General features: G+C 49.3%; 5 protein-coding genes across 5 annotated transcripts; 4 read left to right on the plus strand and 1 right to left on the minus strand.

Annotated features, from left to right (window-relative positions):
- Window positions 1-1092: 1092 nt before the first annotated feature.
- FPRO_05083 (uncharacterized protein) lies at window positions 1093-2088 on the plus strand (the record flags this gene model as incomplete). The annotated part of the gene is made up of 3 exons (XM_031230662.1): window positions 1093-1095; window positions 1163-1604; window positions 1658-2088. The coding sequence occupies 3 exons, from the start codon at window positions 1093-1095 to the stop codon at window positions 2086-2088; spliced, it is 876 nt and encodes a 291-aa protein (XP_031080776.1).
- Window positions 2089-5297: 3209 nt separating this feature from the next.
- On the plus strand, window positions 5298-7525 carry FPRO_05084 (uncharacterized protein; the record flags this gene model as incomplete). The annotated part of the gene is made up of 3 exons (XM_031230663.1): window positions 5298-5952; window positions 6045-7212; window positions 7264-7525. The coding sequence occupies 3 exons, from the start codon at window positions 5298-5300 to the stop codon at window positions 7523-7525; spliced, it is 2085 nt and encodes a 694-aa protein (XP_031080777.1).
- Window positions 7526-8431: 906 nt separating this feature from the next.
- On the minus strand, window positions 8432-9036 carry FPRO_05085 (uncharacterized protein; the record flags this gene model as incomplete). The annotated part of the gene is made up of 3 exons (XM_031230664.1): window positions 8432-8792; window positions 8844-8946; window positions 8997-9036. The coding sequence occupies 3 exons, from the start codon at window positions 9034-9036 to the stop codon at window positions 8432-8434; spliced, it is 504 nt and encodes a 167-aa protein (XP_031080778.1).
- A 1691-nt stretch (window positions 9037-10727) lies between these two features.
- On the plus strand, window positions 10728-11767 carry FPRO_05086 (uncharacterized protein; the record flags this gene model as incomplete). Its single annotated transcript, XM_031230665.1, has 3 exons — window positions 10728-11066; window positions 11119-11442; window positions 11501-11767. 3 exons carry the CDS (start codon window positions 10728-10730, stop codon window positions 11765-11767), a joined length of 930 nt encoding a protein of 309 aa, XP_031080779.1.
- A 367-nt stretch (window positions 11768-12134) lies between these two features.
- FPRO_05087 (uncharacterized protein) lies at window positions 12135-14504 on the plus strand (the record flags this gene model as incomplete). Its single annotated transcript, XM_031230666.1, has 5 exons — window positions 12135-12361; window positions 12422-13291; window positions 13346-13481; window positions 13543-14215; window positions 14275-14504. The coding sequence occupies 5 exons, from the start codon at window positions 12135-12137 to the stop codon at window positions 14502-14504; spliced, it is 2136 nt and encodes a 711-aa protein (XP_031080780.1).
- Window positions 14505-14530: the final 26 nt, after the last annotated feature.

The following is a 14530-nucleotide window of genomic DNA, read 5'->3' on the forward strand; positions in this document are numbered from 1 at the left end:
CTCTGCTTTGTTCCACTTTGGACGTTACAGCAGCTGGAGGAATTGAATTAACAGAATTAAACAATTCTCCTCTCCTCGATCGAAAGCAGCTGTGTGATAGTATGTACAGCACCAGCCAGTACCACTTTGTTATCGAATATGTAGCAGAACTAGAAACAGCTTTAAAGAGAGTGTCGTAACCGAGACATGTTCCCGCCACAAAGTACTAACATACAAGTGGGCGTCAACTCGCGCAACGAGGCTTGACTTCCTTGTGGGTGGAGACAGATGAAGATGGAAGTACTAATCCAGCAAGCCAATCAATATCAATCAAATGTCCAACGATAGATCAATTTGCTGTGTATTTGAGTAAAGTGGTGTTTTGAATTCTAAAGATACTGGACAAAGGGTTCAGTTACCCATTCTAGGTGTCTATCCACTATGTCGGGTCCAGCCTTTTCCCCCCTCATTCCCATTTAATAGTAGCTATAACCCCTGAAACTGAAAACGGTTGGTCACAGTTTCAGAGAAGCGCAAACATGTTTTCGGCTGATCCCTCTAACTGAGTCTACTTCTGATCGCAATATCATCTCTGCCAAGTTATTGGATCTTTACCATTTAGCACTACAAAATCTTCAAGCTGAAAAAGTGTCAGCAGAACACATCCCTCATCCACTCAAAATGCTCCCCACTAAGAAAAAGGGTCGTCTCGTTCCCTTGCGTCCCCTGAATTGCAGCTTTCAGCTTGTGGTTGGAGCACACCCCCATGCTTGTTAGCGCCATGCGAGTGCCATGACTCTCCAATCTTGGCTTTCACATGTGGCTCAACTCTCCGTGGCACACAATTCGTGGCGTTCATCATGCATCTCCCTGGGAACCACTTTCATTGTTTACTTTGGATCACACCTCGTTAAAGCGCATTACAACCTCAATTCTTGCCCAATGACGACAACGGTTGTCTATATCCATCCCACAGCTAATTGATCATTTTCACCATACGTCTCTATCTTAGAATTTCACTAAATCAACCTCAAATTATCGCCTTTCTCTTCCTCGTCTTCTCATAAACCTGTTTACTGTCCATCTCCGCTCGCCGGACCCACGTTGAGCACAATGGTACTTCTTCCATGACGGAGAATCCCTGACAAGTGACGCCCGTCCCAGCTAACGCCGTTGTTTTCAGTCTGTGCCGATAACATACAAGCCTTCTCCTCTGGGCTATGGCTCTTCACCTACTCGAAGCTCTCCATTTCGTCGCGCCGAGTCACCTGCATCGCCCTCTCCCCTAAGACAAACCACGCCCACTGGATCACCGACAAAGGCAGGACCCTTCGGCTCGACCTCGCGCTTTGCTAGACCAACAACTCCCACAAGCACACAACCCAGCTGGACACCAAAGGCCAAGACACCTGTTAGAGACGAGATGAATTCTTCGCCTTCGCGTATGTCTTCGGTGGCCGTGGCCCCAAGGACCCCAGTATCGAAGTCGCTTGGCAATGGCAATGCGCTATCGCAACTGCAAGCAACCCAAGTCCGAACATTGCGAGATGCTTTCCAGATCATGGACCGAGATTGTGATGGTGTCGTGAACCGCGAGGATGTTACTGACATGCTCAACCAGCTGGGTATGAACCACCAGAATGATGAATGAGATACCACTAGCTAACAATCTCAACAGGCCTGCCTTCAAACCCTGCCGATGTATCCAAATTCTTTCCTCCATCAGCACCCCAAACAATCACTCTCGCAGTATTCCTCAACTCGCTTGCCGATGCACTTGCAGCACTTTCACCAAGCGCCGAGCTGCTGTCTGCCTTCTCTGCCTTTGACGACGATGACAGCGGTCAGGTCGACTTGGTCGAGCTGCGAAAAGCCCTTCTTGATACAGCACCCGAGCCCGGCGAGAAGGCTCTGACTGCCAGTGAAGTTGATAAGATCATGAATGGTTTCACTGGACGACGAGCTTTCAACCGTAATATGAACGCCCACCTTGGTGCCAAGAGAGGCGAGGTGTTCAAGTACCAGGAATTTGTTGGTTCCATCATGGGCTCCAACAACGGTTCGGATAACCAGTCTCATGATAATGGGGATGATGAAGCTTATTTGTAAAGCCTACCTTCTCTACAGGGGTAAGCCCGTTCAGACACAACTCGTTCATTTCGACGCAGTTAAGTGTTGGTGCCGTCGATATCAATCCGCGTTTCCTCTAGCGCAGCTCTGAGGATACCTAAGGATACCATAAGGTTTGTGGGGCACAGAGCTTGGTAGGAGTCAGTGTAGCTATTTTGGGTTTACTTTATGTAACTTTATGGCGGCTTTTGTAACGGAAAAGGGTGCTCGGCTCGATGGGTATGGTTTATGGTTGGGATAGCACTTGGTAACAACTATAGGACATCGGATGAGAACACGATTAATTACTCGGTATTGAGACTTCTTATTCCAGGAGTATAGCAGTGGCTTTTGACTCCATTCTTAAGAAACAGTCAATGAGGACTCAGCTTACTTCCTAGCTTCATGGCCAACTATAACCCTCCCCGGACAAAAGGGGGTTCAAGACAGGGGATTCTGAGACTTTCAGTAGAGCTGGGGCTTTCAGGGTGCAGCATATTGCCTGAACTCTAAGCAGCGACTTGAAAGAGTAATTTCTCAGCCATTTGACATTCTACACACACAGTTGAGAAGTTGTCCCTTCTGACGATTGTTGGTGATGGGCAGGATAGGGCGTTGCAATCAGTCGAACAGCCCAGGATTCTCGTTGGACTTGAAATCTTAAGCAACTCGCCTAACTTCCATTCAAACAGTTTACTATGTAGGGCTATATGAGCACAAAGAATGTGAAGAATGAGTACAGCTTCGGCGACGGTAGCCTTTCTATCAGTCAAAGGGTACATCTTGAGTCAGGAACAAGAAAGACGATGAGAATCTCGAAAACATCTCATACATCGTAAACAAGTTACGTGAATAGCCAATGCAAGAGCTAAAACAGAGTATATTCCTAGATGTACATTTGTATCACCTCTTGAGTGACACGGCTTTATATAATATTTATGCCAGTGTCCTCGGCTACGCGGACATTTCCTGCCGAGTCAACACTGTCCATCTTGAGACTTTGACTTTGTGTCATGTCAACGGTAGCAAACATTGATATTACTATTGTTGTGTAATGTTAGGCGTTTTCCGAAGTCGTGCAGCACCCCGCCAGGGTGATTTGGTTGCACGTGGAAGAATTGTGTTGATGATCGTTCAGTAAGACATCTGGAGGCATCCAGCCATCCAACCCGTGTAAAACAAATGTGTTGGACGATTGCCCGCCTGCTGAGCTCGCTGTGTCTGCGTATAGAAAAATGTAGCCCCGGATTCATATCCGTGGACTGCAATGATTTGCAGCCAAGCGAAACAGGCCCCTCAAGGATGCAAGAGCAGGCAATCGACCCGCCACCTCCTCTTGAATGAGATGGAGACTGAGGAGACTGCAGCAAAGTGACTGGCGTTGAGCAGTTTGGCGAGGACCAGGAAAGGCTTGTGAGAGCGCCTAAAAGCAACCTGTAAGAATTGAGGATGGCTGGAGAAACGTTGTCAAGGGTCCTCGGCCCCACTGAACCTTCTAGAATAGATGACGTTTGGATAAGCGCAAGTCCTCGATATTAGGTTAGTCATTTGCGGGCCGGGGCCTGGCCACGGACACTAAAACGATTAGTTGAGTTTACGCGGGGTGAGACGTTGACAGCTGCAAATTAATTGACGGATTATTTTGTCATCTCTTTGTTCTCCCTCTGTGCCTTGGTCTTGGGTTGTGACATTCTGTCATTGATCGGTGATTGCGGAGCCTGTCATTGGGGCAATGCTGTAAAGAAAGACAAGTTTTGATGCTTGTGATGCTGTCATAGGTGGTAGTTTGAGATTGATGGACTATTCCCAACCTCTTGTACGGACTAGCTTGGTTGGCTCAACTGTCAATGAGGACAACTCACTGCTACTAACATGCAGATTTAGACTCAGAACCCCTATCATGTGTATTTTCTGTCAATTGAATTGTCATTACACATGGTCCTTGCTTCATTGGTTCTGACCTGTGGTCCGTGATAATTCCAGACAGACAAGGTCCCTTCCGCGGTGGGGGTTGAAAGCGCGTGGCGACCAGGCATACTAAATGGATGTGATTGAATTGAAATCTGTCACTGTATGGAACTGTCAATGTCACTGGGGAACGAAGTACAAGATACTCGCACCGCAGGCAAACATGTCCTGTGTTGCCAAAGTCTCCGAGAGCCGATGGAATGAAATGACAGTCCTACACTGACATTGACGTGATTCCGGCAGTACAGTACGATACACAATTTTATTCTCATTAGACTTATTCAGGCCAGACCAGGCTATGTCTCAGTGGTCAACCCAACTTAAACGCTCAGGCTCCCGTGGTGAGCCGGCAACGATGTACACACGTCTAGAGACACCTGCAGAACCCAGCCTTTTTTTTCACAATTTGGAGTGATCCGACAGGCTGAGATTTGGAAAACGGGTTACTGCACTAGGAAGTCAGGCAGTTTGTGTCGATTTTGACACATAGTCCTGTCCATCCTAGTTCGGCCTTTTGGCCTCTGTTGAGAGAGAGAGCGGCTGATAAATCTGCTGTGCTGGGCTGGGCTCCATGGGATTGACATGGCCGTTGTCGCTTGTCACTCGTCACTGCCATAGCCCGGTTCGCTCATATTAACTGGAGGACTCAAACTAATTAACTAGGTACCTAAGTTAGCAGCTGAATGCTGGTTCAGGCTGTGCTCTGCGTATTGGTTCAACAAGGGTTCTTTTCCTTCATCATCTCATCACTTTCCTCTTCCCTGCCCCCAGATTGTTTTCTTCTTCCTCTTTCCTCTGGATCACCTTTTTGTCATCTGCTTGTCTTGACTTCTTCCTTGTCTCTGTATTCCTACCTACCTAGGTATCTACCTTATGCCTTCACTCTTGTAGTCCTCTCTCATCACTGCTCCGGTCCTCCTCCGTCTGTCTAGGTAGTAAGGTATTCGGCATTCCTACTACACTTAACTTGACTCGACCCCTTTTAGGCTCAGAGCCGCACGACCGTTCCCGGAGCCACCAGTAATAAAGTCCAGTCCCAGTCCAGTCCAGCCAGGAACTGGAAGTCGACCGGCCCCGAAAAAAAAAACTCGGTTTTTTTTTAACGCCCGTTTAGGGCATCGACTCGGTCAAGTAAAGTATCCGGCATAAGCTTGTTACGGGGATTCTTGGGGATTCTTCCATCCCGTCTACCTAAAAGTATTAGTTTTCTATCTGTTTGAACCAAACTTTGTTTGGCTCAAATGAAGAACTTCTTTGGTAGCGGCAAGAAGCCAACGTCCTCCACTCCTCCTCCTCTTTCCTCTACTAGGAAATCCGCCACTTTCGAGGAGCGCGACCGTGAGAACCACGATCCGGCCGAACAACCTCCCGCATACTCGGAGCCTTCTTCTCCTGCGAGAGCAAAGTCGCCTTCAAAGCCTTCAAAGAGACTATCTCGGCCCGCTTCTTACGCCGCCGAGTCCACAAAATCTTCCTCGCGTTCTTCTAGACTGTCGAGGCAATCTACCGACCCGGGCCATTCTCACTCCCATTCTTCCTCTCGTCGGCACAAATACGAGCCCGATACCCATCCGCTCAACCTCCCTCCCGAAGAACGAAAGCGATTATCCGCTCTCGCCGCTGCAATGAACGGTAACTCCATGGATGTCGACAGCGAGCCTGTTAATGGCGCTCGTTCAACTACTCCTCCCAACCCGAAAGCCCAGACCAACTTTTCCGTCCCTATTCCCAACGGCTCCAGTCATGATGACGGCGCCCCTCCGCCACCTCCTCACAAATCCAACCCTGGAAGCCCAACAATTACGCCTGAGGAAGATGCCGAAGCCTACAAGGCTGCTGGTAACCGATTTTTCAAGGAGAAGAACTACTACAAGGCTATCGAACAGTACAGCAAAGGTATGCATCGCCACCCGCCATCAGGGTCCTCTTATTTCCAGGACTTTTCAGCCTGGCTGAATGCATCTCCAAATGCTGACCCAAAATCACAGCTGTCGATCTGTTCCCCTTCTCCGCTACTTATCTAGGCAACCGAGCTGCTGCTTATATGTCTAATGGCCAATATGAGCATGCTCTTGAAGACTGCTCCAGGGCTGCCGATTATGATCCTCAGAATGCCAAGATTCTTCTGCGTTTGGCCCGTATCTATACTGCTATGGGCCGACCGGAGGAAGCCATGACAACCTTCAACCGCATTGACCCCCCACCATCTGCTAAGGACATGGCCCCTGCGAAGGAGATGTTGCATCATATTCAGTCTGCCCGTGATATTCTCGCACGTGGATCTGGATCTGGCATGTCCATGGTGCTTCATGCTCTCGACCTGGCTGAGCGCGGCCTGGGTCCTAGTGTCAGCAAGCCCCGCAAGTGGCAGCTTATGCGCGGAGAGGCTTATCTATTAATGGGACGGGAAAACTCATTGGGAGAGGCGCAAAACATTGCTATGAACCTCCTCCGAAACAACAGCCAGGATCCTGAGGCTCTTGTTCTCAGAGGACGTGTTCTCTATGGTCAGGGCGAGAACGATAAGGCTATCCAGTTCTTCCGTATGGCTATTAACTGTGATCCTGATTTCCGTGATGCTGTCAAGTGGCTCCGAATTGTCCAAAGACTTGATCGCATGAAGGAGGAGGGCAACACCGACTTCAAGGCAGGTCGTCTACAACAAGCCATCGAGAAGTATACCAATGCTCTGGAAATTGACCCTTCCAATAAGAGCATGAACTCGAAGCTGTTGCAGAACCGGGCACAATGCAAGATCAAGCTCAAGCAGTACGACGATGCCATCGCCGACTGTGAGCGGGCCATTAACCTTGACCCTGGTTACACGAAGGCCCGTAAGACCAAGGCCAATGCTTTGGGCGGTGCCGAGAGGTGGGAAGACGCCGTTAAGGAGTGGAAGGCCATACAGGAGCTTGATCCAGAGGACCGTACTATCATGCGAGAGATCCGCAAGGCGGAGCTTGAGCTCAAGAAGGCCCAACGCAAGGACTACTATAAGATCGTTGGTGTTGAGAAGACGGCTACAGGTGACGAGATCAAGAAGGCTTATCGCAAGATGGCTGTTAAGCTCCACCCTGACAAGAACCCCGGTGACCCTCATGCCGAGGAGAAGTTCAAGGACTTGCAGGAGGCTTACGAGTGCTTGAGCGACCCTCAGTAAGTAATCTCTTAGACCTACCGACTAGATAAGTTACTGATACCATTTAGGAAACGTGCTGCTTACGACAACGGCGATGATCTTATGGACCCCAACGATATGTTCGGTGGCGGTGGCATGGGAGGAGGTATGGGCGGCATCGACCCGGAGATCCTCTTCAGCATGATGGGCCAGCAGGGCGGTTTCGGCGGCGGCGGTTTCCGATCTGCTGGAGGCTTCCCCGGCGGTGGCGGCGGCGGCGCCCATTTCAACTTTGGTGGTGCTGACCCCAGGCAACGTGGAGGATTCCCCGGCGGTTTCAACTTTTCATGACCAGCCGGCGCGGATGATGACGATGACGACCTATGGGATAGTGAGGATGAGGATGCGGGCTTCTATGATGAAGAAGACGAGGATGAGAATGGCGAAGAAGAGGAAAACGACGACTATGCAACCACCAGCGATGAGGACTTCCACCCACAGCCCCCCCGGAACAGTAAGCTCCGGGATGATCTTGAACAGCGCCGCCAAGATGCCCATGGCCGGCTGGTAGATGCTGTACGACGATACGGCAAGTTCTTCATGGCGGCAGCTGTCTTGCTCCCTTGGCAAGTGGTGATACTCATTTTGACTCTGGTTGGTTCAGCATACATATGCATGAAGCACATTCCACTCTTTGGCAGGAAAACGCCGTTGTCGTCGTTGTGAACGGCTAGCACATATAATGGGCAATTTTCACTCATCCTATGCCACACAACATAACCTTGGGGCGTTTATTTGAGGGATAGACATCAATGAATGCAGAGCAATGCTAGAGGTTAGCGAGTTGCTTGTTGTCAGGGCTTGAAGGCCTGGGATGGACAGCGGACCCTTTAGATCGGTTCCTGGGGTGTTTCACACATAAAATGTCACATCTTGGCATAATAGATGGTTGTCCGCAAAAGTTCTGATCATGTCATACATTTATGAAGATTTCAATGCTAATGATCCTTGTCATTGTGTGAGCTTGCTTGTCAATGCTGATATGAACTCCTCATGGCAGCTGTCAACGACAAAAATTGAAACATAACATTTAACGCTGCTTGCACCAGAAATAGTACATTAAGTTGCGCGGCATTACGCTCGCTTAGGGTATCATAAAATCTGCGGTTCTACTGTAATCGCAACCGCTTGAAATAAACTTGCTCGTAGCCTGAGCAACATGGCCAATCATCATAGTCATCCAACTCCGCCAACCCCTCAAGCAGAAGACGACGAGGCATGGTTAGTAGCATTACCATTCTGTTGCAGCTGCTCACCGTTTCTCCTCCCAGATGGCACGCCTCCAGTGGCCTCGACGACCTGGGCCACATCGTCGCGCAACTCAGGCATGGCCGTGGTGATATTCTCAGCCAGGATGTCGCGAAAGGTTCCAAAGGCGTTGAGTTTGCCGCGCATAAGTTGATTACCACGGCGCACGAGCTCGACGAATTCTCGGGTGTAGATATCCGGGTTACGGCCATGCTCGACATATTCGACAAGTTCTGGAGGCACTGAAGGCAGGTTGTTTGGGGGAGAGGCGGAGGAGTGAACAGTGCGAAGGGAGTCGGAGAGGGTTTTGCTGTACATTCTTAGTCGGGGTTCTAAAGGCAGGAGTAGGAAGAGATGCTACATTTCGTTGATGAGGACTTCTCTACTGGACCGGCCGACGGAGTCGTAGGTTGAGACTTGTACCATTATTTGGTAGAGATCTTGGATGATGTCCTTGAGCTGTTCTACGCGGGAGTTAACGCACGTTGATAATTCAGAATATCATGACACCTACGCTCAAGGGCATTGTGGTCTACGCGATCGACAGGCGCCATGGTGAAGGTGTCGTGGGTACGAATTGGACGAGCCGCCTTTTGGGTTAAAAATATGATACTCTGAATGCTTTGCGACGCTTTGTCTAAGGGAATCTAAGCTTCGTGAGTAAAGTGAATGACGGACTAATTACTACTCCGGATCCCTGCCGGGGGCGGGAAGTGGGGTGTGGAAAGGTGGGGTATCTTCCTTATCAGTGACATGAGCCTCTTGCAACGACATCAAACTTGGACCTAAACAATCGTCCACTCACTAATGGCTTTCTCTTATGTGAAGAGCCTGGCTTCTCATATTTAGGGCTACGGCTAGTGACTCTGTGTATCTCAGCTGCTTATTTCACTTCTCCACCATCCGTGGCCTAGCCTGGCCGACAGGTCAAGGACAACCGTCTGAAATGTGACCAGCCATCCTTTGGTGACACAGTCTACCGGGATATTGCTGAAAGCTATACTTGCGGATGCTCATTAAGCGGTGAGACTCAAAGGACTGCTGCTCTCGCCATACAAAGTAAATGATAACTGGTTTGACATAGCCTAGGTTTTTTAACTGAATAAACTGCCACTCAGCAATCATGGCATAAAGGGTGACAAAGAACTGATTGAGAGCTGATAAAGAAATATCTAGGGCTTCTTTTGTTCATTAGACTTAACTTTGAAGCCAAGCGTGTGTAAATGATCGATCTTACCACACCAAGCCTACGGTAGTAACCAGAGGTCGGTTGTCTACCAACGATAAACTGTCATGGTCTGCTTGCGAATATCGAATACAAGAAATATTTCAACCCCATTCGTCGTTTATAGCCTGCAGATTCCTGCGTAACTTTCCAGTTTCTCAAGGAGTGGTCTCGTCTCACCGCCGGCAGGCGAGCCAGTTTGTCGAAGAGAGGCTTATTATCAATGAATGTAGCATATTATTGGCTTCAGTACCGTTTCTCGGGTTGGGGAGACCTGGAAACTGGCCCCTATTATCATTTGTAGCTTGAAGATGGGGCAAGCTGCATATACACGCCGCAGACACTTGCATGTTTGGACACGCTGACACTGCAGGATACCATCATTCTAATGCCACTTGCTCATTTCATGACTGTGGACAAGTCGATTGGATAAGCCTCTCCGTGAAACGTTTGCTTGGTAGAGGTCACAGCACTCCTAACATGCATGAATGTGGCAATCGGGAATTTGGTAAAGTGCCTGCAGCTTGCCGTCGGGGAGGGCACCGTCTGATCTGAGCAAGGCATTTCCTTGAGTCGCTCTATTGGTAGATCTTAGTTAGCAGCAGTGACTCTAGTGAAGACTAGCCAAGGTTCCGTATACTTTGCTTTTCTTGTAAGACAATGTCCATCAGATATCACTTATGGACATGTTAGCTGCAGACTCTAAAACAGACATGGGGATGTAGAGTCTTTGTTCACTCTATGACATGGCTCAGCCATTGCATGAGAGCCGGCATTATGCTGTTTGGAGGTTAATGCATGTCTGATACCAGAGTCTCAAATAATGTCTTTGCATTGGTGTGTTGAGTCCCTGGTATAAAGTAGATGGCATGCCCCTGAGTCTCTGGTCACTCGACATCACCTTGATGCTAAGCAATTCCTAGTCACGAATAATCTATTAAGCATCAGCGTTATATCTCCATCAGCAATCTTACCTATCGAACGTTCATAACATCCCCCATCCTCCTATCAGACGCCGTCATGACCAAGTCCCCCGACCAAACTCTGGACTCGGTAGCTGTGTTTCCGCACAGCTACCGGGAAGGGGCCAGGTGTATTGGGTGGGCTAAATCCCAAGGTCGTCAGTGCAATCGAATAATTGGTATGGCCAAGATAAGGGAGCATGAGAGCCTCATGGCGAGGCTAAATAGTGTGCCCCTGGAACATCGTGCGGATCACCCACGCTTAGAAGAGGCCGTGAAACTCCTTCTGTGCTATCAACACAAGCCCACTGATTTCGATAAGGAGCTGGAAGATGCTTCGCTGAAGTTTCGAGACGCAGCAGAAGCAGCGAAGAAAGCTGAGGTGGCCCAAGTCAAGGTATGTGACTGTCCTGTTCACGTTGTCGTGCTTGGCTCCTAACATGAACCAGCAGGAGAAGCCCGTTCCCCAGAAACGGTCCGGCATACTTCGGAAGCCAACTGTCCAGTTCGCCGCTCCATTTCCGCTTCCTGTGACTCGTCGAAGAGCCGAGTTGGCCGAAGGATCTGCAGCGAACTCGGGGAGACCTAGGCGCCGGCTTCAAGCCAGCGACATCCCTTCTGAGCCTGACTCTGAGTCTGGCCCTGATTCTGATTCTAGCTCAGAATCGGAAAGTGATGTCGGCGACGTTGTTGAGATCCATCCCCTGGAGGCCTGGGAGCGGTACGACTCCAAGTGGAAGACGATAGACAAATCTGGATTGGAAGAAGCGCTTGTAAGTAACAGACTATGCTCCTGTGTCTATAGCATGACTAACGATACCTTCACCATAGCCTGTAGTATGGCAAGTGCCGTGGCCGGTGACTTCAGGCAAGCACTGGCATGTCGGCAAAGAAGAGGTCGTGGGGTTCTTCAATAATATTGCTGATGAGCATGACAAGGCCGGTTGCAAGGCCATATTCTTGCATGAACGCATGCGCTGGTGTTCTAGAAAGGTCAAGGACACGTTTGGCCGAGTGTTTTATCGAACAACTTGGAAAGATGAGTTGAGGATGATTTCTTCAGTTGCTAAGGAGTTCGAGAAGCTGTACTCGGAGTAGTCTTAGTGTGATAATGGCTTGGTAGTCTGTGGCGGTGGAGTATTGATGGGCTTATGGGTTCTGTTTATGTTTCTATTCCCTTCTATGGACGGGTATTACATAAAAATACAATTACGTGCTAATTAAGGCGGGTGGCCCAGGTCTTCTCAGTGGGAGTCTGCGTTTCCTCTCCCGCTGCTCAAGCGGGTTCCCGTTCCCTCGTACTATTCCTCCATCAACATCCGTGGCCAACCAAAAGTGAGCAGTCTCTAGAACTTCTCAAATAAGCCATAATTTCCTCGCCTTTTGCATTTCATTTCATTTCATTTCATTTCTTGTCATTTCTTTTGTATGCCTGGCACTCTAATTCCTCGACCATACTTTGAAGATGTCGGGCGAGAACAATTCCGAGAGTGACCCAACACTCGACGATACACTCGAGCAGGGTGAGACGATGATAGATGCTGCTCCAGACAACCAACAAAAATGGTTAAAGCCAGATGAAATGCCTACGCTGGACAAGCTGGCAGCAAGATGCGTCATGGCTACTGGGCTCACAGCTCTGACCCCCCGCTTGACGGCTCAAGAGTCATTCTGCGAGCTACTCCGTTGGTGGTAAGTCACAGCGATATCTAAGCCTGGTCATATCACTGAATCTGACATGACGTCTTATAGGAAAGACAAGATCATGGAGTCTTCTGGCCTGCAGCTGACCGACTTTGTCATCACCATGAAAAGGCGTGGAAACCACTCCGATGCAAAGATCCCCGCAGAGATCGCTTTCACCGCGCAAGATGGATCTGGAAAGCCTCTTGGATATGTTCACTACATGAACAGCAGAGATGGCAAGGGCGGCACCGTCACAGTCGCTGTACGAGACGTGACTCCTCTGCAGCCCAGCATGGTAGTCCCTAATCTCGAGCGGCCTAAGGAGCCTCAAGATGTTCGATTCACCCACCGTTCAGAACTCGGCTTAGGAAGGGCCGTTCTCAACTTCTTAGGAGCCGGCACAAACCACGGTGTTATGTGCAGAACCGGGGGTTACAAATACAGATTCAACTTTGGCCCAGAAGGTCAGCTCATGGCCGTCCTGACAGTCATGGACCAAGTCAAGAACAATGAGTTTCGACGATTGACAGCCCCAAAGGGCAGTCGATATGTCCCTTTTCAGCCACATCCGGAGACTGACACCGTCTTCGTCATTGGCGTTGATAGGGACGCACTGGGGAGAGGCGGGCGAGGCAAATACATCTACCGCTCCAAGGTCACCCCCAGAGAGTTCAACATCTGGTGCGAACCCGCCTTATTTCTACAGGACATCAAAAATGCCGATATCGTCAAGACTGAGTTGGGCGATCTGATCCTTGATTCCAGGTCTCGAGGCAAAATCTACCTCGAAGGCTTTCTCCTGAGTGACACCACCCGCAGGGGCTATGCCAGCTTGTCCGAGAGACCGCTCAGATTCGGTTACAACATCCTCTACGGAACTCCAGATGAGAGAATGAAGCACATGAGTTCGCTTGAGGAAGAGTGTCGAGCTATCATGTCCATTTAGGATCTGGCTTTGAAGCAGAGACCGAGTCTTGTGGAACACCTCAGCTCCTTGCTCGACGACTGGGGCTGGGGAGATGTTGAGCTGGCGGTGCAGTTCATCAAGAAGGATACCATCTCTCTTCTCGGAGATTATCTGTTTCTTGATCGTTCAAAGTGGTACTATCCCACCGGCTCTAAACCGGTATGTCATGAACTGCGAAGACTTTCGACTTGAGATATACTTGCTAACAATCTTTTAATAGGACCCTGAATGCGAAAAGAATCTCTCCAAATTTGGTCGACAGGCAGTAGAATTGCTAGACTCGTACTATTCCATCTTGGCGCCCTACGAAACAGTCAATAGAAAGTTATACGAGTACATTCCTCGAGTGCTCAATGAGGAGCCGGTTTCTATCCCAGACACACAGTTTGCCGCATTTGTCGACAAGGCTCTTCGGTCCTGTCTGTCTGCATGCAAGCACACAGAAAATCTCAGCGTCATGTTTTTCGACGCACGACGTCTTCCTCATTGGACTGTTTTAGTTGATGATAATGTCGTCAGAGTACCTGACAAGTGGCTCGATCAGGGAAATTTGGAGCTGATCCATAACATTCTGGGAGGTGATGAGTTACTCTCGGATTTGATGAAGTCAGTTCCGAGCATTCTGCTTCATTTCGTTCTCAAGCAGGTCCCCATTGACGAGGAATCCTGTGACAGACACAAAACCATTGCGAGGCAGAGGCTTAAGGACTATGCTCAGGAGGAGCTGAACTCTAAGATGCTGAATCTGAGCTTTGAGCCAGGCTCAAGGTCCAACTTAGCAAATGTCTCTTGGGAGACTACGTTATCCCCCCGAAATGTCTCGAGCTATCATGTCCAGCTGCATCAGACAGAAACATGCTGGGATCACCAGAACGCTGTTCTGGTTCAAGACAGTTAGTCAAACAAGCCCCTTCCTCTTCACTGGCAAAAACAAAAGCTAACAGATATATAGTCCTCCCCACAACCCTGACCTGCATCAACGACACATGCCACATCTCGGAAGTAATCATCACAAAGGATTTCCGACGATACTGCATCAAGGATTGCATTTTGGGGAAAGAGTATTTTGGAATCGTCTACAACCCGGATGAACCTCTATTCATCCCCCTCGTCACAAGTACTTTCACGGTACCGATGGACGTGAGCACTGCCGATGACTATGATGTTGAGATGGCGCTGTAGGACCTCGAAGATCTACAAAACCAACT

This window comes from Fusarium proliferatum (assembly GCF_900067095.1).
Source record: "Fusarium proliferatum ET1 genome assembly, contig: FPRO_scaffold004, whole genome shotgun sequence".
NCBI lineage: Eukaryota > Fungi > Ascomycota > Sordariomycetes > Hypocreales > Nectriaceae > Fusarium > Fusarium proliferatum.